This window comes from Stylophora pistillata, chromosome 6, assembly GCF_964205215.1.
Source record: "Stylophora pistillata chromosome 6, jaStyPist1.2, whole genome shotgun sequence".
Lineage (NCBI taxonomy): Eukaryota > Metazoa > Cnidaria > Anthozoa > Scleractinia > Pocilloporidae > Stylophora > Stylophora pistillata.
Window position 1 is genome coordinate 21,512,895 of NC_142524.1, and position 25,093 is coordinate 21,537,987.

The following is a 25,093-nucleotide window of genomic DNA, read 5'->3' on the forward strand; positions in this document are numbered from 1 at the left end:
GATCAACATTTCCTCATGATCTGTTTTAGCTACCGCTGACAATTGCGTGTGCTCGCGCGAGCACCTACGATCTGTGATGTTTACAGACGTTTACTGCTAAGAAAATCATTAAACAGCTGTCAAAGACAGCCTCCCGGGCTCATCTTAAAAATCCTACACACGACTTCTGGCTATATCATATTATTTTCCTTGAAGTTTCAAAGTCTTCTTCCACTTCAGGTAGATTATCCTTCACTTGAGTTCTTCTTTTTTCGCCGTCGCAAGATTTCATATCGGTTGAATATTTCTTTTAAATGTGAAGTGAAGCTACCTTTACTTCTCCGAAAATCGTCTTCGTTATCTTAATATCTATCTCCTGCATTCACAGTAGCCGCTCAACACATCAAATACAAGCTCTTAGGTAAACTTCTCACAAAAGTAGAAAAAATCCACGCGCCGCCATCTTTGTTTTGAGTTTTAATCTTTTGAACTCGCGCTTCTTTCGCACGTTTCTCTCGCGCGCGTCACGCAAGAGTGACCTGTTCCCCGCGCGAGGAAACTGGTACGAGCCACCTTAATATTCTGATTGTAATTGTGTAGGCTGTTTCCGTTTTTAAGCTCGCCTACTTGTCATAGAAACCAACTGTTGTTTCGAAAATGTCTAGCTATTCTTTACATTTTACGAACCTAACGTGAATTCAAATTATCACAGAATTAACGTAGCACTATTAAAAGCAAGTATTAAGAAAATTATTTGTCAGGTTTCCCAAAGACTCATTGAGAGCCAAAATTAATTCAGGTGTCCAGCTTCCATTGATAAAAGTTTAGAGGATAATTTCTTGGCTTCTAAGTCAACAAGTTAGTTTGACTCATACTTGGAAATTACCATGTCTCGTAAGGTTCATCTCAGTTCATTAAACATTTATCGCAAGCGCCGTTATTTGCCAGCCGGATTTGGGGGGGGGGAGGTGGGGGTGGGAAAAGTTTGACCGAAACAATTAAGGAAGTTGTTGGGGAAGACATGCCTCTGTGGCTCACAAATCCTGGTATTGTTGCAGAAAACCAAAATCTGTTCATTGAGCAAAACGCTTGAGCAGTAAAATGATATGAATTATAGCATAACATCCTAATGTACTACATGTATTTTGATATAATTCTAAGAAAAGATATTTGAAAACAGCTGTCTAAACTGAACATGAAATCGCGCGCTGTCAAGTTTACTTCCCTCCGGTAGGGCAAGATATCCTGCATAGAAGACTGAGACCACTAGACCCATTTCCTTTTTGGCAATTTACAGCTGTTATTAAAGATGATTGTTAGAAAGCGTCCTTCCTCCTTCTGCAAGTTAAAAATGCGTTTAACTTCTTGGGTCAAGGGCTATCAAGGTTGTGGTCCATGCCCAGACAGGCAACCACGCCAGTGTTGTTGAATGGATATACGTACATATTTTTTAAAGCCGAAAGTCATATAGTTGACTTGGGGCTGAAGGTTATATCCTGGGTAGCGAACAAGACGATTGTGACACCTCTGATTCTAGAATCAGTTTCGGTACGCGGGGGATTATTGTTCTTGTTTTTTTGTTTGTTTGTTCGTTTTTGTTTTGTTTTTTTTCATTTTATCTATGTACAATTTAGAGGAGAAATTGTATAGAAACGGCTTTAGTTAAAGCCAGCCAGGAAACGCCTGCAAAGTAAATCACCTGAGGCACGTTTAATGTCACATCATTTTAAATTAGACGCATACTATCTTGTGCTATTCTAAGTTTACTAGATGAATGCAAATTACGGTACCGGTCTGCATTTCGCATTCAAATTGCTCTAGCTTACTCAATATAGTGGTTTTAAAGACAATATTTTTATGCCCTTCAACTGAGATATCATTATGCTTATCACAAATATTACGTGTGGAGAAAATTAAAACGTGGGTAATGGTCAGATTCATTAGGTTACAATTTGCTGTGTGGTTTATTTAAGTCTTGCGGTTTTTGCTTGATCTAGAGTGGAAAAATTGCAGTCCGGCTGCGACAAAACAGTGAGAAGATTTGACATTGACATGCTGCGATTTTTATGAAAACAACAACAGTTAGGGCACTGTTTTCGTGATGTTCTATCAGAGAATGTAAACACCTAGAATTCAGAATTTTGACATAACATAGATCAATTTCTCCTTTCATTGCCTTTCATAAGAAATTTGAATACGAGTTCCATGAAAAATAAAATTCTTAGCAATTTTATTTTTCAGGTTTTTTTTACATTAAATATTTAAAGTTGTTTATGTGTAATTCTCATGAATCGTCGCCATTCCTATCCGAGATTATTCTTCATAGTTTTCACCTTTGGCTAAGGACCATTGTATATGTAAAAGGGTTCCTTTTTATTGAGTAGCAATTTACCATGAAGCTGAACATGACTCCAAATAAACTAACCCGGGTGCTCTTTGTTATCGAAATTACGAATATTGATAAAAACTGTGACAAAGACCAGAAAAATAATCTGTGAAAGCCTGTAAGTTACTTTTAACAGACTGAAGAAAAATCTTGTTTGTTGACACGATTCTTAACACAATGACAATTAATATATCATCAACTGGCTCATCGGTTTTTTCGACTTCTATTTACTTGTTTATTTATTCGCTAATATACTCATATCTATTTTAATTTGTTCCGATCCTAATGACTAACTGACGTAGGTATCCATTAACACCATTTCATCATTTGGTGGTTTCTTTCCAGGGTAGTGCCTCCCTACTGCACTAAGATGTAACCCATTGTTGGGATATATTTTCCATTATTTCTCCACCCAAAGTACCACGAGGCTGCATTTCCACACGTGATGGTGTTAATAGGACTTCCCCAAGTACCAAACCCAATTCTGGAGTCACAACTTTCGCAATTATCCTCATTGTTTCCAAGAATCCCAATCCTTGCTTTAGAGTGTGTATTTCTTTTAGATATAGCATTGAACCCTTCCCTGTTGCATTTTTTCTGTAATTTGCCCTCTGGAGCAATCAGCGTCATCCACGTGTCGCGGCCAAGTGATGTTGCGCGGTATTGTCCGTCAGCGATCAGTGAGTACAGAGAGTCGGCCTGCTTGTTGATGACAATGAACTTGAGTTGTTGGCCAAATTTCATACCAAGGCATATCTTAGAGAAGCTTGTGTTCCAGTAAGTCGGTAGCTTAGTTTCCTTGTTGTCAAACGCAGTCTTTCCGCCAGGAGAGTTATATTCCTTTTTATCAGTCCAATGATGTGAGTCATAGCGAAATGTATTCTGAAAAAGAATAATTGGACAGATAAATAAATAAATGAGTTCATTAATAAAAAGTAAACGAGCTTACAAATGTTCAATCAAACAAAACAGACATACTTGATCCATAACTGTATGCTGTTTATTTCTCACTTTGGATGGTGCCGGGTTTTAATTTGTATTATAAAAAGGTTTTTGTACACAATTACAAACAAACAAAAATTGAAACCTTGTTGCCATCGATTTTCATGACCGGTGTCCATCCTCCATCTCCGCATCCAACAATTTCATTGTAACAACGAACGGTGACTACTTTAGAATCAATAATTAAAGTCACCAGTTTATCCATTGTCGATCTGTAAAGAGAGATTGATTACACTGAATGTACTCTTAGGTCATTCCCATACATAAATAACAGATTAAAACACCAAACTGAACTCGAAAAAAGCCATTTCTCGAAAATCTAAGTCACTTGGGTTTTCGAGAAACGTAATTAACGTAATTATTAAACGTCATTACGCAGAGTCATGACATTTAAAATTCTGCCAAAATAGACGAAACTCTTGAATCTGATTGTGGAAAATTCAATTCTGCACAGCTCGTAAAAATGTGGGTGACAACAAAATAAAACAATCTTTTTCGGCGCCTTTCTTACCTGAAATATCACACTACACTAGTGGCAGGAGATTGAGAAGGAAAAAATCATTTTTTTTTTTTTACATACCCTTAGCAAAAACTGACGGAAAAGGATTAAAAAAAAGCAAAAACAGTTGTTCAAAATAAAAAACTGGTATTAAAAATAATAAGTCGTGTCCTTCTATAAGCTAATCATCTGATTTCACATTGATGTCGAAATGTTAACTTGTATCAAACATTAACTTACGTTTGCCCGTCATAAACCTCCTTGCAGGTGGAAACTAAATTCCCAAACATATTACACGACAAAGGTAAAAGAAAAAAATAAAAATATGAATAATGTAATTTACAAACAAAACATGGCAATATCTACTAATACTGGTTTTGGCAGTTGATTGTACAATGGCTTTACCAACTACCGATAGTTTGTTATAAATAGCAGTAGATTTGAATGTATGTTTCTGTACCATATATCTGATTTTTTTCGCACTTATACCACTCATTCGCTTAAGTCTGCGAATTTTCTAAGAATTATGACGGGGTGGGGGCGGGGCTGGAAGATGTTGGTTTGTCACAACAACATTCACCTGATCCTCCCATCAGGCTCTGTTATATTCTCTTGACACTCCTGGAGAAATGAGCAAAAATTTTTGGAAATCTTTATAAAAGTAGCACTGCTAAAATATTTAGTCTTCGTTTGTGTTCAGTTTTTTAAAAACATAGTTTTCAAATACGAGCATAACATTGAGCATACTTTGGAAAAAAATGGGCCACGTTAATACCATAATACCCTACTTCTTCGGGAAATATCCAACCCTGTTTGTAACGACTGATCCCCCTCCGTTGCCCCTGAAAAGCATGTGATGCCTGTAAAATCCTCCACCACCTTACCCGGTATATGGCAATCCTCTCCATAATATCCAGGGCGACAAATGCATTGGTAAGATCCCTTGCTATTTTTGCACTCGTGATTGGGCTTACAATTGTGTGTAGCCTCACTGCACTCGTCAATATCTGAAAATGAATTTAGAGCTTCAACACAGTGTCAAGATCAGTTCGTTTATTGCAAGTTCTGTGGACTCGTGCCAAAGTATCCATTACACAGTGTATATCATGCAAAGATACATCTGTTGTTTAGCTAAGCAGCCAAGCAGTTTTATTTACATCTACAATGAGTGGCAAAGGTGGTTGACATGCCTCCCCTTAGTAAGTGGTCCATAAACCTCTACTCAACATGTCAAACAGATATTTGTAACTCTTGACGAAAACATTTCCGGAAAGTTCCCAATCTTCCCCCAAACAGGGTGTCCAGGTAGTGACCATTTTTATAACTCTTATAACACCAACACCACCAACTCCAATAGAAAGCAACATTAAAATGGGAGAAAGAGAGAGAGGGTGGGGGAGGGGAAAAAATGGGAGTTATGAAAAAAATTAAAAAAAAAGGAACAGGGCGTGCCAAATTCAGAATTAGCAAGGTCGTCAATCTTCCTGACATCTAGGTTTATACGTTCATGTATGAATCAACCCTTGGCAATAGCTGACGGGAAAGGAAGAAAAGTAATCTATCAAAAAAGGAGTTGTTCACAATCCAAAAGTACTAATTAAAATAACTAGTCTTTTCCTTCTATAAGCTAATTATCAGATTTAAACTACATTTTGCCCAAAGTTAATGTTTACCTTTGCATTCTCGCCCATTTCCAATTAATCTATGTTCACCTGTACAGCTATAAACCTTTCTATAGTATTGTTGCAAAAGGCATCAAGACTACTCGTGCGTAGCCCTTCAGCACACTCAATTATGTTAATACCGGCTAGAAAAGATGATGTAACGGACACAAACACCTCTCAAGGAGTCATTACCTTTATAACCCTATATAAAGTTGAGGAATGAAGGGTACCATGAAATGACAAAGGCGTTTCTTGATTACCTGTTTCGCACCTCTCACCCTTGAGTCCAACTAGACACAGACAGTGATATCCTTTGTCAGTGAAACCACTTTGACAAGTGGCGTTGTTCTTGCACGGATTCTCAGCACATTTATTCTTGAAAAGGGGAAATAGAGAGCAATGATTTTAAATATGACACAATTGGCCTCTTCACAGCCTACAAAGCCGAGTTTATCTCAAGGTGGCACTTCACTTTTTTTGCGATATAAATTTTTTGACACTTTTGACGGTTTTTTAGCGTTTCCAAAGACCGTGTTTCTTTATACAGCTAAACCAAGGTTGACAAGCGAAATAACGAGAGGAATTATATAGGAAAAATAATTAATTAGATATAGAAATAGATTATTTAAGGGGACTATAGGTGAATGGCATGAATGCAGAAATAAAAGAACACTATATTGGAAAAACAACTATACTCGGCTAGGTTCACAGGCTTGTCCTGAGTCTCAAAGCAGGAAAAGTATCAAATTAAGGGCTAAAAAAAACTATAATTTTTCGTATCTAATATCTTTTACTTTACTTGTCCTGAATTATTGTTTAATCATGACCATTGCGTGTAGCAATCTAACAACATCAAAAGCACTTTCCTTACCACAATGTAAAAGTGATGTGAACTTTTATTCTTTCGGAATTCCTCGGGGACGCTGTATTTATCAGATGACAGAAGCTCGCACCATAATCTTATCCCCAGGGCCAGATTCACAGAAAGACAAGAAGGATCTTGAAGGCATTTAAAGGTACACTCAATGTCGTCGTAAACCGAGAATATTCCAACCCGAGGCACATTCAAATAATGAGATTCGTCAACAGAAAACAGACCACTTCTTATGTCCGTGGCCTGGTGCGTCCGAGTGTCAGTTCCTGCTGGTCGAGTGAACAACACACCATTCAATTGTGAATTTAAAGGAATATATAAATAGAAGCCCTTTTACAAAATTATCTATTTCTTCATTACATTTGCAGTTCATTGAGTGCGACCATATTCTCAATCACATATTTTCCCTTATAATGCTAAGGATCGATAACATGATTTATCATATGTATATAAATGGATAAATGCTAACCTTGCGATGTTGCATCAGTAGGGGCTATTACAAGATAATTTGGTTTTTATCAACTGAGTTGATAATGTAAATTGTCCTCAAACTTCCTAGCGTCTGCTGCCATTGCTTCCCGAATAATACCTTTCTTTTGCGCAGGGAATAGGGAACTAATTTTTATTTCAATAGTTGGGAAGCAACATTTATGCGAAGTAGACTTTTCAGACTATTAGGAAACGCAATTTCTTACACACATCTGCTTTCAGTGTAAACATTTCAATTTTTTCTTAGATAGTGTAAAAATAATATCTCTAATAATTTCCCCTACCTTCTCTAATGCGAACTGTGCATATTTTTACTCTTTAGAGGGTTAGGGTGCTAACATATTAAACACGTAATTGGAATTTGGAAGGCTATGTCTCGTGCGTTGTCTTATTATCCTTTAAGGGTCCTCTGATGAGTTTCCTGGCCGACATAAATCGCTATACGTCATTTAGTTTGGGATCATTTCACACAGTTGTCAGACCATTCAGTTAGGCCTGATAAAATAGTGGTTCGCTATCTACAGGCAATTATTTTTCCTGTAACCAATGTCCACCTCTCTTGGCTGTCTATCATTGACTGCTTTATTATCGCTTGGGGCTCTGTCCTCACTGCGTAGGTTAAATATGAATTTCCTTTTTCACTCCTAACCAAACGTGAGGTTAGATGTTTTCCGCCCATATTGAAATCCTTAACAGCGAGAGAAAAACCTGGATGCGCTTTTTGAGCATTTCACTTTTTCACGTCATCTTGGACATGTTGGAACGCACTCGGTGGAATAACAGGACCTACACTGCATAAAATCCAATACTATTTTAATCTTATGGAAAGGTAAGTTCCTTGGAGTTGAAATCGAAGAAAATTCAGCTTCATGATTTTAAGCAGTTGTTGGGCAACCATTCTAGACTTAACGAGCTAACGGTAAATATCTTTTTCTGGCAAACTGGGAAGTTTATCTGTGAGTTTTCTCAAAATGCGACCCATTTTCTGCAGCGTTTAACGCTTAAAAGGGTTTGCTATGGTTATTTCTAATACTGATCCTAATTTCTTTCAAAGATTTCAGGATTTTAATTGGACCTAACTAAGGAAAAATCCTTAAAAAAAAATTAAAATTCATGGGATGAATATCGATTGGGGAGTCTTGATGACCAAACAAAAACCCAGGGAGTTTATCCCTGTGTTTTCTCAAAATGTGACCCATTTCCTGAAGCGTTTAATGCTTAAAAGCCTTTGCTGTAGTCATTTCTAACACTGATCTAAATATCACTCAGGATTTTCTTTGGACCTAAATAATGATAAATCCTTAAAAAATGAAAACTAACGGGATGAATATCGATTGGGTAATCTTGGTAACAGAACCAAAAGCAGATATGTCGTTTTTTAAAAACAGCCTCTCCTTTCAAACCGAATTTAAAATAGTTTGGATGGATTGGTAGTGAAGTCGACCCAGGGATGGAAGTGACGGAAATTTGTGAGATCAATGCAGAGAGTTGGCTGCAAACATTCCATAGCCTCTGCACGATCATAGAACCAACGTATTTCAAAGGCAACAGACTTAAAGATCTGGCATGATTAGTAAAAAACCAAAAACCAAACAAGCACAAAATAAAGCCAGAGCCATAGCTTAAGTTGATATGCCAATAACAGGGAAAGCGCTTTTTTGTTAAGATGTAGTTGTTAAGATTCTTGCCAACACTAACCCTGTGCGTATGATGCACGATGCTCGCATTAGATAGCGCCATTTAAGCAATAGCGAAAATCAGACCTGAAAAAAATCAGGCCTGTACGGGACTCGAACCACTGACCTCTGCGATACTAGTGCAGCGCTCTTACCAATTGAGCTAACAAGCCAACTGAGAGCAGGCCGTTAAGTTGATTCGTAATGAACCCGTGAAAGTGATAAATGAGATAGAACAAATATATGAAAATCATATATTTTGAACTGCGGTATTTGATACGTATGATGCACGATGCTCGCATTAGATAGCGCCATTTAAGCAATAGCGAAAATCAGACCTGAAAAAAATCAGGCCTGTACGGGACTCGAACCACTGACCTCTGCGATACTAGTGCAGCGCTCTTACCAATTGAGCTAACAAGCCAACTGAGAGCAGGCCGTTAAGTTGATTCGTAATGAACCCGTGAAAGTGATAAATGAGATAGAACAAATATATGAAAATCATATATTTTGAACTGCGGTATTTGATACGTATGATGCACGATCCTCGCATTAGATAGCGCTATTTAAGCAATAGCGAAAATCAGACCTGAAAAAAATCAGGCCTGTACGGGACTCGAACCACTGACCTCTGCGATACTAGTGCAGCGCTCTTACCAATTGAGCTAACAAGCCAACTGAGAGCAGGCCGTTAAGTTGATTCGTAATGAACCCGTGAAAGTGATAAATGAGATAGAATAAATATATGAAAATCATATATTTTGAACTGCGGTATTTGATACGTATGATGCACGATCCTCGCAGTAGATAGTGCTATTTAAGCAATAGCGAAAATCAGACCTGAAAAAAATCAGGCCTGTACGGGTCCCGTACAGGTCAGTGGTTCGAGTCTCGTACAGGCCTGATTTTTTTCAGGTCTGATTTTCGCTATTGCTTAAATAGCGCTATCTACTGCGAGGATCGTGCATCATACGTATCAAATACCGCAGTTCAAAATATATGATTTTCATATATTTATTCTATCTCACTAACCCTGTGATCCGTCAGCCTTTAGTTTTACGACGCAAAGTTCCATCAAAAGAGCGCAGGTACAAACAGTATACATGGCCAAATCATTGAACACTTGTTCGATTCATTTACTTGTGTTCGACAGAAAATACCGAGAAAGCTTAGTTAATTATCCCTTTCACTGATATGTCATTTTTAACGGATGAGTGATTCTTCCGGTATGATAGTTTGTATTATTCATGGTTTAATTAGTGTTTTAGCCGTTAGCGTAAGGACTATCACCATGCAAAGGGCTTCGATTGCAGTTTCTTCTGGATGACATGATACTTTTATCTATGTACTGTTTCACACGGGAGAAATTGGTCGGAAACGGCTTTGGTTCAAGGTAGGCGAGACATGTATAATGGAAAACCTGACCTGCATAGTTTACATAATGATCTATTTGACACATATTATCTGGTGCTCTGCCTAGTCATAGTTAGTAGAGGGGACCCTACTAACTATGGCCTAGTTCAATAAATGAATGCACATCGCGATCAGCGTTTCGTAAACATTGGTCTAAATTGCTTAATAGAGTTTTGTCAAATACAGAGTGTTTTTTTCTTTTGAAAATTTAGTGAATTCGATTTCTTGTAGGCATTTCTATGCCCCTTAAGTGAGATATCATGATACTAATATCATGAATATTACCTTTGGAGAATATTAAATACAACGTGAGATATGTGCATATTTGATTACCTCACTTTTAGATATCTGAATGGTTAATTTTCACAAGCCTGGCGGGTTAGGCTTTAGTAATAATCTTCAGTACATATGAATAATATTGCGCACCATCATAGAACCAAACTATCTCAGAAGCAACGGACATAAACATCTAGCATAGTAAGTAAAAAAAACAAATGACAAACAAACACAAATTAAAGCCAGAGGCAACGCTTAAGTCAAAATGCTACAAAAGGAAAAGCGTTACTGTTGTTAAGACGTTGATATGATTTTCGCCGATACTAACCTTGTGATCCGACAACCCTGAATTTCATGGAGCAAAGTTCCATCAAAAGAACGCAAATAAAAAACAGTGTACATTACCGCATCGTTCAACACTTATTTAATTCATTTACTTCAACTTAATACAATTAAAGCTTATTAAACCCTGACCTGCATAAATAATGATTTATTTTGACGCATATTATCAGGTGCTCTACCAAGTTTAATAAATGTATGCATATTGCGATCTGCGTTTCGTAAACATCGTTCTAAATTGCTCGTAGTATTTTTTTCTGTTGAAATATTTTGTGAATTCGATTTCTTTTAAGCATTTCTATGCTCCTCAATTGAGATATCCTAATAATCCTTATGAATATTACCTCTGTAGAAGAGCAGATATGATGATTATTCGATAAAATTATCTTTTTAATATCTGAACGGTTTATTCATATAAGCCTGGTGGGTTAGGTTCAGTCTACATTAGAAATATATGATACTCCTGCTGAGATGAAACAGTTGGATGATTCCCTTGTTTTCATTAAATCAACAATAGGTCACTGCTGATGTTCTCTCAGCGATGAACTAATTTAGAGTTTGAAATGTGACGTAGATTCTTTTCTTCTTTCTTTTTGTTTTGTTTTGTGTTCTCTTGTTTTTCTTTTTCTTTTTCTTTTTTTTTTAAACAATCATTGTGAGGTTTCTTTAATTCTCTCTGCAGGCAATTCACCACGAAACAAAAGTGACCCAAATAACTTAAAGGTGCTCTGTGATATTGAACAACAGTAACTTACGAATATTAATGGAAATTGTGACAAAGAATGGCAAAATAACGAGTGAGAGCTCATAACAATTTCTTGTAAGACTCACTTGTCTGATGAGAGGTGTAGCAATGGTTGTAGCGAAGAAGCAAGCAATCGATAGGCACAAATTAAAAATCCCGCCTTCCAATCAAAAAGTCAGTCAGAATAGGATCGAGTTTAGCCGGGAAACGAAGACTTAAATATGATGGAAAATAAATAACATTGCAGAGTAGAATGTAACTGAAGGAATTCCACAATTATCGTTCATAATCTAGAGATATTTTTTAACTTTCTCTGGGAACTGCTTCGTGTAGAGAAATCCACGAAAGAGACCGGTAAGTAACATTAATGCTATTCTGGCTTTAATTAAAAAGCCGAATTGTCGTTTTTTAATACGTTTGTACCTTTTGAGGAGACAAATTTAAGCCGCGGTTTTAAAAGGGAAACTCTGAGGTCGATTTCCTGTCATCTCGTCCCAAACAGCTGCTTATGCTATAATCACACGCAAAGAAGGTGACGAACACAGAATCCATCTCTGAAGTTTTCAAAGTGCAGACAGATGTTTATTGATCAATAACCATTTTCAGCGCTTTTTCCCCTGGAAATTATTGTAAGTCTGAATACATTTTCTAAGCCATAGAGAATAAATAATCTTTTCACTTTGTTATAATGCAGAAGAAAGTGTCAGGACTGTAATGTTACAGTGTTGTTAATTCCTTGCTACATGTATGACCAGTCCAATAGAAACTATATTGAAACTAACCTTTGTGATTTTGGGTATCACACAGCAGAGCTACAATAAAGGAAGAAAGATAATAACAAAATACATGGCAAACGTAGCTGGAGAAATTCCCTGGTGTTGTACACGAGAAATCAAGCTTTTAAGCGTTTTTCGACCCGACGTATGATTAACGTAGTCTTCCATAAATAGTGATTTTCACATAAGGATAATTTATCTACTGTCAATAAGCTACTCGTTAACTCTTTATTCCGTTCGCTGTAAAAACATGAATAACGATAACTTTTCAATCCACCTCTAGGAACCTAGGTTGGTGTCCAGTGTTGTGGGCGTGCTCTGAAACGGCGAAGGTCTGGGTACGGGCTAGTCGGATATCTCGGTCGTGCTACTTTATTCTGTCTTGCATTGGTCTGTCAACCGCTTTGGAATAAGGTTAAATTTATTGATCGTGATCCTCACTGGTACACTCGCATTCGTACACGCTTAAAAATGGCATGGATTGATAGCCGGAAGTTCGTTAGATCGATGCAGACAGAGAGCTGCAAACATGAATTCCATAGCCCGAGCACCATCATAGAACCAAATTGTCTCAAAAGCAACAGATATAAACTTCTAGCATAACAAGCGAACGCCAAGGAGCAACCATGCACAAACTAAAGCCAGAGCCATAGCTAAGGTCAATATGCTAACAACAAGAAAAGCACTATACGTATGATGCGCGATCCTCGCAGTAGAGAGCGCTATTTATGCAATAGCAAAAATCAGACCTAAAAAAAAAATCAGGCCTCTACGGGATTCGAACCACTGACCTCTGCAATACTAGTGCAGCGCTCTACCAACTGAGCTAACAAGCCAACTGGGAGCAGGCTGTTAAGTTGATTTGTAATAAAACCGTGATGATAAATCAGATACAATGAATATATGAGGCTCATATATTTAGAACTGCGGTATTAGATACGTATGATGCACGATCCTCGCAGTAGAGAGCGCTATTTATGCAATAGCGAAAGTCATGACTCATTTAAATTATGCTCAACTTTACAAGTAAGTGAGGTCTAGTAGTGTCTTGTTTCTCATCGATACCCAATTTCTCATCAGCCAATAAAAGCTATTAAACCTGATTGTCAACAACTTTCATTGTTTTTTATTTCTTTTCTTATTTCTTTATTATTTATCTGATTTCCGTTTTAACTTTTTTTTATCTCTCTCTCTTTTCTCCACCCAAATTTTGGATGAAACAGTTCGATTATTAAACTATTTACAGGATGTATTCATAGATATATTATATTTCTTTAGTTTTCCCTTACGTCGTGTTCGTGCTTAATTAAGTGCAATCATCAGATGCCGTATCAAGTAAGCAAATATGATGGTTTCATTTTCCCTGCTAATTCTACCGATGGATTGTTGTTTTTTTTGGCAGTTTTCCTCAAGATTTTTCTACGATTCTCCGACTTCCTCCTTAGCTGTATTTTCCGAATGATCTTTACAAACGTTTTCAAATAATTTTCTTGTTTTAATAAAAATGATAATTTTATCCACGACAAGTGCTCGTAAATTGTCTGCCACAAAGGAAATTTTAGATAGAACATCACCTATAACGCAATTTTGAATAAACCTTTTTTCGAATAAGATGCAGTTGCAATGAAATAACTAACTAACACCAGGTTTTGTATAATGATGGCAGTAGCGTCTCTTGCCCTCATAACCCTCAGTTTCTTCTTAAAGAGCGCAGGGCCCAAGATACATAGTATTGCAAAATGATTTTCAAGTACTACCCCCACTAACTCAGCGTCTTATTTCATTGAAAGCATCAATATACATTATTGCTTAATTATTACCCTAGAGAGCAAGTATCTTCGTCTTCGATGTGGATGTTTTTTTTCATATTGTTGTTATATTTTTTTTTTTCAAGATGCGGCAAAGAAGTAATTAGTTTTCATCCTTTTCATAATATCAACTTATTGCAGTTGTCTCATAAGATGTCGATGACAGTGTCATAGTTGTCAGGCGCCTTCAGAGCTAGTTGACTAAGGGTATTACATTATACCTACGAGGTACCTGTAAGAAATTTTGCAAAAAGTAATAACAGCGTGGATTCAAAAAATTTTTGTCAGCTGTCACAAAGACTCTTTGAGAGCCAAATTAATTCAGGTTTTCATCCTCCATTGATAAAGGTTCAGCAGATAACTTCTTGGCTTCTGAGTTAACAAGTTAGCATGATTCTCGGAAATTGTTATGAAACCTCAGAAATTGATGGGTTGTCAATAATTAATCTCAAGCATCGTTATTTGCCAGCCGGGGTGGGGGCAGGGGTAAGGAAGTTCCTGGGGTTTCAGTAACGCGTTTTAGATGAACAACGATAAAGCATGCATTTTAAAGGATAAGAAGTCTATCTCAATAGAAATCACCTCTCACAACATCCTCATTCTTCGCATTATTGTTTTGGGCTCTGCTCCCGCTGCGCAGGTTAAATTTAGAGACGCCCTCATACACTATTAACCAAAGGTAAACTTCATTTCGGCACTGAAGACGGATAAATGCTTTCTGCACTCGTTGAAATACTTAACTGCGAAATAAAACTCTAGTGCGCTTTTTTGGCATATTGCTTTTTCACGCCATTTTGGAAATGCCGCAACCTAATCGCTGGAATAACAGAACCTGCGCTGCACACAATCAAAAATAATTAAATATTACGGGAAAGGTAAGTTTTGTGGAGTTGAAATCGAAGAATATACAGCGTCATGGTGTAAACTGAGTAGCTGATTGGCAGCCATTCTAGACGTAACAATGTACTGGTAAATATTTTTTTTCGGCAAACTGAAAATTTTACCTGTGAGTTTGCTCAAAATGTGACCCATTTGCTAAAGCGTTCTAACAGTTAAAAGCATTTCCTATAGTTGGTTCTAGCACTGATCTTACTATCTCTTTAGGATTTCAGCATTTTTATTGGGTCTAAAGAAGGAGAAATCGTTATTACAAAAGCTTCAAAACTAGCTGGCCTGATTTCGAGTAAGGAATTTTTGTGACAGCACAAAAAGTAGGAATGTCGTCGTTTTTACCAACAAAATTTTAATGTGTTTCCTTTCCACGCCTTTCCTTTTAAACCGGAATAAAAAAGGTATGGATTGTTGCCGGTAGTATATCAGATCGATCCCGACAGCTGCAAACATCATTTCCATAGGCTGTGCACCATCACAGAAGCAAATTATTTCAGAGGAAACAGACATAAACATCTAGCGTAATAAGTAAAGAAACAAACTGTAAACAAACACAAACTAAAGTCAAAGCTATAGCTTAAGTCAAAATGCCAAAAACAAGAAAACGATTACTGTTGTTAAGACGTTGATATGATTTTCGCCGATATTAACCTTGTGATCCGACAACCCTGAGTTTTATTACACAAAGTTTCATCAAAAGAACGCAAACGAAAACATTGTACATGGCCGAATCGTTCAACACTTATACGATTCATTTCCTTCAACTTAACGGAAAATACAGTTGAAGCTTATTAATTATCTCTGTCACTGATATGTCATCTTCATCAAATAGAATGATGGTTGCGGTTTTTATTAATCATGGTTTACCTAGTATTTCAGCTGTTAGCATAAGGACTATCATCATTGATAAGTCATGCGAAAAACCTCGACTGTAGTTTCTTCTGGGTGACATGGTATTTTTATCTATGAACTATTCTGTAGGAAAGAAATTGGTCGAAAAAGCCCTATTTCAAGGCAGGCGAGACCTGTATTATGAAAACCCTGACCTGCATACCTAATGATCTACTTTGACGCATATTATCTAGTGCTCTGCAAAGTTTAACAAATTTATGCATATTCAGATCGGCGTTTTGCAAACATCGTTCTAAATTGCTTAGAGTATTTTTTTCTTGTGAAAAATCTTGTGAATTCGACTTCTTTCAAGCATTTCTATGCTCATCAAGTGAGATATCCTAATACTCATTATGAATATTACCTCTGGAGAGGAGTAAATATGACGATTACTCGATAAAACCATTTTTAAGTATCTGAACGGGTTAGGCTCAAAGAAATATGATACTCCTGCCGAGATAAAACAGTTGGGAGATTCCTACGCTTTGAAAATCAACAACAGGTCAGGACAGGATGTTATCTCAGAGAAAAACTACTTGAGATTTTCAAATGTGACGTAGACTCTTTTCTTCCTTCTTTTTTTTTTTTTTTTTTTGTGTTGTCTTGTTTTTTCTTTTTTCAAAACGATAACGAATTATCATTAACGTTATTTAAATTTCCATGTGAATCCTCGCCATCCCTCACCAACATCCTTCTTCATAAGTTTCACCCTTTTTTTTTTTTAAACAATAATTGAAAGGTTTCTTTAACTCTTTCTGGAGGCAATTCACCACGAAGCAAAAGTGACCCAAAGAACTTAAAGGTGCACTGTGATATTGAATAGCGGTAATTAACGAATAGCAATGACAATTCTGACAAAGACTGGCAAAATAATGGATGAGAGCTCATGGTGATTTCCTGTAGGACTCACTTGTTTGATGAAAGGTGTAGCAATGGTTGTAGCAAAGAAGCAAGCAATCGATAGGCACAAATCAAAAACCCCGCCTTCCAATGAAAAACTCAGTCAGAGTAGGAGTCGTCTTTAGGCGAGAAGCGGAGAATTAAAAACGATGGAAATAAAATAGCGTTGCTGAGTAGAATTTAACTGAAGGAGATCTACGATTATCGTTCATAATCTTAAGGTATTTTTTAAATCTCTACAAATTGCTTCGCGTTGAGAAATTCACGAAAGGGGCCGGTAACATTAGTGCTTTTGTGGCGCTAAGTAAAAAGCCGAATAGTCGTTGTTTAAAACGTTTGTACCTTTCGCGGAGACAATTCTAAGCAGCAGTTTTTAAAGGGAAACTCTGAGGTCGGTTTCCTGTCATCTCGTGCCAAACAGCTGCTCATACTGTATTCACACGCAAAGAAGGTGACGAACATGATGTTCATTGATCTACAACCATTTTCAGCTCTTTTTCTCCTGGAAATTATTGCAAGTCTGAACACATTTTCTGAACCATAGAGAATAAATAATTTTTTCACGTTGTTATAATGCAGAAGAAAGTGTAATGTTACAGTCTTGTTCGTTGTTACATGTAGGGCCAGTCCTATAGAAACTATACTGAAACTAACCTTGCGATTTGGTTATCATACAACAGAGCTGCAATAACCCAAGAAAGGTAGAAACAAAATACATGGCAAACGTAGCTGGAGAAATTTCCTGATGTTGTGCACGAAAAACGAACCTTTTGAACGTTTTTCGACTCGACGTATGATTAAGTAACGTAGTCTTTAATAAATAATGATTTTCACATAATAATAATTTATGAAGCAACAGAAACTCAGATGCCATCCTTACCACGTCAGCCGGAATAATTTTATTTATTGTGAACCATGACTGTCAAAGTTTTCTTATTTACCTAGCACTTCTGACTCTCTGGTTGGCTGAGTTGTTTTTATTCTGCAATGTTTATCCTAGAGCTATATATGTTTTTTTTTTTTGAATGAAATAAAGCTGCCTTATCCTGCATGTCAATTCTGACGAGTTATTTAAAAACTCACAGATAATGGAAATACTTTAGGCGTCTGATATGTAAACCCCTAAGAAATAAACTAAGAATGCTTTATTCTTGGTCATTATGATAAACAATTTAATCAAATTCCCGTATCCTTTGATAAAATGACTGTTTTGTACTTGAATTAATTGTAGCTAATGGAACATTTTTCAGAAGACAATTCTTATCTCATTATTTGTTTAAAACCAAGAAAATATCAAGGAGCTAATCGTTAGCTCTTTATTCCGTTCTCTGTAAAAACATGAATGAAGACAACTTTTCAATCCACCTCTAGGAACCTAGGTGGGTGTCCGGTATTGTGGGTGTGTTTTAAAACGGCGGAGATCAGGGTACAGGCTAGTCGGATGTCTCAGTCGTGCTCCTTTATTATGTCTTGCATTGGTCTGTCAATCGCTTTGGAGCGAGGTTAAGTTTATTGATCGTGATCCTCATTAGTACACTCGCATTCGTACACTCTTAAAAATGGTATGGATTGGTAGCCGGAAGTTTATTAGATCGATGCAAACCAATAGCTACAAACGTGAATTCCATAGCGTAAGCACCATCATAGAACCAAATTATCTCAAAAACAACAGATATAAACTTCTAGCCTCATAAGTGAAAAGCCAACGAGTAAACATGCACAAGATAAAGCCAGAGCCAAAGCTTAAGTCAATATGCTGACAACATGAAAAGCGCTCTATGGTTAAGACGTAATATGACTTTCATCGATGCTAACCCTGAGTTTCATGACGCAACCTTTCATCAAAAGAACGGAAGTAAAAGCGGTAAACATGGCCGAATCGTTCAACACTTATTCCGATCGATTCATTTACTTCTGCTTAACGAAAAATACTCTTCAAGCTTAGGAATTATCCATGTCACTGATATGCCGTCTTCAATCAGTAAAATTATTAATTGTGGTTGGTAGGTAACGAATTATCTTTTATCCATGTGCGTCCCCGCTGTTCCTAACCAACGTCGATCTTCAAAAGTTTTACCCATTTTTTTTAAGAACAATCCTTGTAAGGTTTCTTTAATCCTCTTTAGAGGCAATTCACACCGAATTAAGCAAAAATGACCGAACAACTGAATAGGTGTTCTGTGGTATCTAATAGCGGTAACTTACGAATGATAATTGAAATTGTGACAAAGACTGGTAAAATAACAAGCGAGAGCGCATCACGATATCCTGTTCGCCTTGTTCGATGAGAGGGGTAGCAGTGCTTGGAATTCAAATAAAAAAGTGGCGGTGTCTTAAACTCTGCTAGGTACAAAGGAAGAGCAAATTTTTCCTGAGATGGCGATGCAGAGTATGTTAGAATCATTTTCCCACCATCAAAGAGACAACATCTTAATTTTAGACACCTGCCATTACATTTATTTGCATTTATGTTACATAATTAGCCTTTCTTTGTGTTTCGTTTTAGCATCAGTATTCTGAGTACTAGTGTTATTTTGTAGGCTGTTTCTGATTCTAAGCCAACCTATTTGTTATATAACCCAAAAGGTGTGTCGAAATTATCTTATAATTTTTTTTTAATTTAGAGACGTAACGAAAATTTTAATTATTGCGGAATGAACGTGGCACTTATCGTACAATATGAAATGTTATTTGAACTCGTTTGCCTTCTTATTCAAACACAGCATGAAAAAGGAGATAACGAAAAATGAAAGTTGCGTAAATCTGCGTAAAGTTCGTTTAGTAACTTTACGCTAGTTTTATAATGTTCGTTAAGTCGCTTAAAGGTAGATTTACGTAATCGGACGTAAAGCTCTCGTGAAGGCATCGTAAAGCTGAAGAGGCAGATTTACGTTCAGCGTAAAGTTTGCGTAAAGCTAAGCTTTACTAGACTGAAATAAGAGTTGCTGTGAAGCTAGCAACTATTTGCCTAGACATATTAATGCTGTTTTAGATTTTTCCTAAAGGTTGTGATAAGCCATATATTTCGCAAAACACGTAAAGCTTTCGTTAATAAAGCGCAAGTGGCGTAGTTCCTATTAACATGGGGTGTCTCGTAGCCCGTCGCAATCAATTGCTTTTTATGCGTTATCTGATCTAAGAAGTGGGAAAAAGAAGAAGCCAAGCAAGGCATACAGTTGCATGAACTGACTGTTAACTTCTGCGGTACTGTTCGTATTTCATTAGTAAAACCCCAAGCCAATGTCCCACATTAGACTGACGAAAAGAAGAGAACTTTCATTGCGTTAAAAGCAAATAAAAAAGATAGAACAAGGATAGGGATAGGGCTAAATCTGCACTGAGGCATTCCTCGTGATCCTCAAAACTATCGTGGGATTCCAAGCAGTGTACTTCAGAAGCTCTCTCGACGTCGCTAGCTCGATTGTCAGTTTCAGAGGCAATTTTCGTTCTCTCTGCAATTTTTTGGAGATTTCTCGATCGTGTACCTCGACTGACAAAGTCATCAGAGTGACTACAGTAATAACTCCCTTCCCCCATTTTTAGGAAAGATATTGAGCAAGGAAATGACGAGAACTGACCAAAATTACAGTAACATTTGCCGCTACATATCGGTCGACATATGTCGATACTTGACCGATACTTGACCGATACTTGACCGATACTTGGCCGATATTTGGGAGCATATTTGGAGAAGATCTCGCAAAAAGGCCCTCGCCTTATTTACGCAGATAGATGAATAAACTTCTTCAGAATTCGCACAATTTAGCTCTTTGAAAAAAAGCTTAGGGTCGTACTTAGCAAAATCTCTGCAAGTAATGATTCGCGGATTGAACTTAACATTGTTAGGCTATATATTTGAGCTGTTCTCATTTATATTCATTCGCGTCTTACGACCGTCCCTACGCCCTTAGAATTAAACACCTAGTGAATAGGGATTGTCAGTTTCCCTTTAAAGTAGTTTTTTTTTGCATATACGAACATAGTTTAGATTGTTTTCAAGGGTGGTTTTTCTTGCTTTATTTTTTACATTTCCGGGTTCTCATTCCGTTGATGTTCCAAAGAACGTAGGTAAAAACGGTACCCGAATCGTTCAATACTTATTCGTTTCATTTACTTTTGCTAGGTGGTTCCAGCTTAGTCTATGGTAGAAATAAATAATACTCCTGCTGATATAAAACCGTTGGAAGATTCCCACGCTTTCATTAAAACAGCAATAGATCAATGTTCATAGGATCGTCTCACGAAGCAAAAATGACCCAAATAACTGAACAGGTGCTCCGTGATATTGAATAGCGGTAACTTACGAAATATTAATGGCAATTTTGACAAAGACTGGCAGATAAACAGGTGAGAGCCCAAGTCGATTTCCTGTTAACCTCACTTGTTTGATGAGAGGTGTAGCAATGGTTGGAATTTAAATGAAAAAAAAACAAAAAACACAAAAAAAACAAAAAAAAAACACAGTGTCTCAATCTCTGAAGTGGCTACAAAGGAAGATCAAACTTTGCCTGCCATGGCGATGCAGAGTATGTTAGAGTCATTTTTCCACCATTAAAGAGGCAATATCTTAATTTTAGATACCTGCCATTTTTATATTTATTCGCATATCCTATACATAATAAGTAACAGTATCACCACTTTATCCACAGCCGATCTTCTAAGAATAAATGTATTTGTACGTTAGATATTCATACGATAAGTGATAATAGCGCTGAAATTTTAATTTTAAAGTTTTTCCATTAATGGACGATGTACTCGAATCTGATTATGACTTCCGCATACCTCGTCGAAACCTCGGTGACAAGAAGCGATAGAAATCGTTTTAGGTACCGTTCACACCTGATATATCAAACTACACTATTGACAGCGAATTTATGACAAATATTTTTAATATTTAAAAAAAGAAAATGTCCTTTGCTATAGCTAACGAAAAAAGGAATAAAAGTAAACTCCCAAAAAACGAGTGGTTTACAATCATAAGCTAATTATCAGATTTCAGACTGATGTCGAAATATATGTTATCTTAAATTAGAAGTTAACTTACGCTTTCCTCTCTTAAACTTCTCTGCACGTAGAAACTTAATTTAATAGCAAAAAAGTGTTTATTTAAGAAAAGCGACTGTGCAGCGAGGGAGTTCAAAATACATGCACTTCAGTTTAAGTCAGTGTGCCAGACCGGCTCAGTTACAAACTCAGATCAGTTGTTGACAAAATGCCAGGTTATGCAACGCAGAATACCTGATTAACTTAATGGCTTAAACGACAAAATAAAAAAAAACTAACTGTTTATCACCGATTTGGTAAAGCTAGCCTTATTTCCGATTTTCAATGTCATTCTTGTCTTTGAAGCTGCTACTGTTTTTTTTTTTGTTTTCTATCTCTAGTGTATAGTGTTCTCACTGCTCTTACATGTTGCAATTGATATCATGAGCCCGTAACCTAAAAACACCATCATTCCATTCATTCACAGTAGCAGGCAAAAACACAGTGTCCCTTTTTGTTTGTTTGTTCGTTTGTTTGTTCTTTTGCCTGTGTTTTTTTCTTTTTGTCACTCTCCAATGTTTTATTATTATTATTATTATTATTATTATTAGTAGTAGTAGTAGTAGTAGTATTATTATTATCATTATTATTGTTATTGATTTCTTCCTGTATGTTAGATTTTTTCTTTTCAATCATTTATGCATTGGGCTGTAGTGTTGACTGTTGACGTTATTTACATTTTACTCCTCGTGAATTCCTTTTTCTTACTACTGCACCAATATATATCCCATAGCCTTAGTGTTTCTATTTCCGCGATCTCCTCTATGTCTGACAACGTTACCGCAAGTGTTGTCTTCCTGAGGATATCCTCCTGTGCCGAATCCGATTCTAGAATCGCAGGTTTTACAATCATTATTTTCATTACCGATGATGCCAATTCTTGCCTTGGATAAGTCTTTGTTAAACCTAGGATCATCATAGGCATCTGCATTGAATCCCTCCTTGTTACAGTTGAGCTGCAAAGAAGCAGAAGGACCAACAAGGCTCTTCCACATGTCACGCCCCAGTGATGTGTGGCGATATTTCCCGTCGGCGATCAGTGAGTACAAAGAGTCGGCCTTCTTCTTGATGACGATAAACCTGAGTTCCTGGGCGATCCTCATACCAAGACAGATCTTGGAGAAGGATGTGCTCCAGTAGGTCGGTAGCTTGGTCTCTTTTGAATCAAACCCAGTCTTGCCTCCTTGAAGGTAAAACTCCTTTTTATTCTCCCAGTATGTAGAATTGAAATGAAAAGTGTTCTGGGTAAAAAGTGAAAACATTTATTCAGGACTACCGCCTCGATACATAATTCATCAGTTGTATTCCTCGTGGAATACGAACTGATCAAATTGCGTGACCTTGCATTTATTGTATTTCCAATCAGTTTCTTACGAAGGGTAATAAGTTGTAAAACAATATTGTGAGTAAGCAATAGGCCATTACCGAATTACCCTTGGCCTCATTTTAAAAAACCAGGCCTGGTGCTCAACTACTCGTATAAAAATGAGCTTAATATTCTCGTGAATAAATGCGTATTATTATGTGAAAGAATGAACACCAGGACTCGCTTTTAAAAAGAAGCCAAAACTAATTCGGAAATTGCCATTGGAGGCAAGAGTTATCTCTGGTAGGGTCTTCCGCGCTGTCCTCATATACTGTGTGTTGATAATGTAAAGTGATATATATAGTTGAATGTAATAGGGCGTATAGTTTTGAAGGAATACATTTGTGAATACTACCATTGTGCACACTTTCCAATATTGTCCAATCGCTTCCTTCGTCAGGGATTTTTTACTTATCACCCTTCTATTTTTCTTTTGATCGACAACGTTTTCGAAAGGTCAAAATATTTTGAACTAATTTTAATTCATAAGAGATCCCGCATCTTTGATCTATCTAAGATGGGAAAAACAAGTTTGGTTGGCTTCCAAAAGTGAGATTCATCACAGATTGTTTTCTTTTGAGACCGTAAAGGAAAAAGATGGGAGAAACTGACCTTGTTTCCATTAATTTTCAGGATTGGCGTCCATCCTCCATCTCCACATCCAAAATTTCCCATGTGGCAGAAAATGGGTACTGGTTTAGATTCAAGAAGCAACGTAATTTCACCATTCGCTTTAGTTCTGTAAATATAATTTATAGAGTATAATACCTCAGTTAATGCTAAATTTTGACGCTAACCATAAAAATGCCACATCGATTTATAAGTCAAGTAAAGGGTATAAGAAACCGTTGCAATTTACATAGCTGAGCAATCCAAAGCACTACGCTTTTATAATTTGACTGTCCAAGGGACGTGCTATCTCTTTGTTTTCATTATTATTTATTTTTGTGTCATTTACGTTTTTTCAATCATTGCATATACAGCTGTAACTTACACCACCAACCTGAATACAAATTTTACCATGGTGAATGGCTATTATTTTTTTTTCTCTTCACCTTGCCATCTAATAACAGGTGCCTAAGAGGCACTAGGCAAAATAACACAACATTGAAATTATCTGATCACTGCATAATGATCTCTTTTTCAAACTTTACCAAGGAACTATTCAAGCTCCCTTTTATTTTCCCCTTAGTGTTCCCAGTGTTTTACAGGGAAAGCTTCAGTTTATTGGGACCTATAGGTGACCATCCGCGACTAAGGCTTTGTCACAATGTATTTGGTATTTAACAATTTGTTCATGCTTAGCGGGCTGCGCCTCGAGCTACTCTTACGCATTTTTCGTGCTATACAAACTTCCCGCATGCATCTATAACTCGATATACGGCGCACAGCTAAAAACATGAACAATTTCTTTTATAACAAAGCAACAGCAAGGATCTGTGAGAAGAAGCTGTTTCATTGTGATAAAGTGCAAAACTCTCACACAACGTACAAAAAAAGTAAACAAACATCCCTATTGGCTGGCCAAAAAAACGCCACATTTAATACTTTGGTTTGAGCGAGCGCATTTGATCCAGATAATCAATAACTGTGAATGAAAAACTCAAAATTAACGGGAAAAATGAAGAAAATCAAAGCTAAATGAGGTCAAGTGTCACTATAATATGTTTTAAAACTCAACAATCCGACAAATTTGCGAAACGTGCAAGTTGCGAGTGCTTTTCGGCTTTCAGTATTTTTGCTGCTTGTTAGATCAGGGCCTAAAAGGTCAATGCCGATAGAAAAATTGGGCAGTTCTTCACTAGTTTCTTCCATATTTTACAGAGAAGGAAAACTGCACTGCAGCTTAACAGGACGGCAACGCTGCAGCCAGGTAAAAAAAAAAAAAGCTCACGTCATCTTATTTACGTACGGGAGTGCGTAAATAAAGAAATAATTCAGAGCGGCTCGATTGGGGCAAGCATACGCGCTATGTTATAACATTATTTTTATTCATATGTCTATATATATATATATATATATGTTCAGCTTTTTATTATTGTGCTTATACTTTTACAATAAAGCCTACTTTTGCCT

General features: G+C 36.8%; 2 protein-coding genes and 1 long non-coding RNA gene across 3 annotated transcripts in view; 1 reads left to right on the forward strand and 2 right to left on the reverse strand.

Annotated features, from left to right (window-relative positions):
• Positions 1-1,659: 1,659 nt before the first annotated feature.
• LOC148728764 (uncharacterized) lies at positions 1,660-10,749 on the reverse strand. The gene is made up of 7 exons (XM_088763588.1): positions 10,587-10,749; positions 6,402-6,670; positions 5,791-5,905; positions 4,751-4,873; positions 4,107-4,140; positions 3,453-3,579; positions 1,660-3,247 (listed from the first exon to the last, which is right to left on the reverse strand). Exons 1-7 carry the CDS (start codon positions 10,627-10,629, stop codon positions 2,723-2,725), a joined length of 1,236 nt encoding a protein of 411 aa, XP_088619714.1. The 5' UTR covers positions 10,630-10,749; the 3' UTR covers positions 1,660-2,722.
• Positions 9,840-25,085, forward strand: LOC148728765 (uncharacterized). Its single transcript, XR_016002598.1, has 3 exons — positions 9,840-9,962; positions 22,562-22,841; positions 23,651-25,085. It is a non-coding gene; the product is annotated as an uncharacterized LOC148728765 (long non-coding RNA).
• The window catches only part of LOC148728766 (uncharacterized), an 81,294-nt gene continuing 77,376 nt past the window's right edge, over positions 21,176-25,093 (reverse strand). The window contains exons 6-7 of the mRNA XM_088763587.1: positions 23,630-23,756; positions 21,176-22,892 (exon numbers count right to left, since the gene is read on the reverse strand). Coding sequence (XP_088619713.1) covers positions 22,359-22,892; positions 23,630-23,756 — 661 coding nt within the window. The 3' untranslated portion in view covers positions 21,176-22,358. The remainder of the gene's footprint in view (positions 22,893-23,629; positions 23,757-25,093) is intronic.

Coding starts and splice junctions, on each gene's coding strand:
- LOC148728764 (XM_088763588.1), bottom strand. CDS start 10,629: ATGGAACTTTGCTCCATGAAATTCAGGGTTGTCGGATCACAAG. Junction 5,906..6,401: donor CACATCACTTTTACATTGTG/GTAAGGAAAGTG, acceptor CCCCTTTTCAAG/AATAAATGTGCTGAGAATCC. Junction 4,141..4,750: donor AGAGGATTGCCATATACCGG/GTAAGGTGGTGG, acceptor TTGGGAATTTAG/TTTCCACCTGCAAGGAGGTT.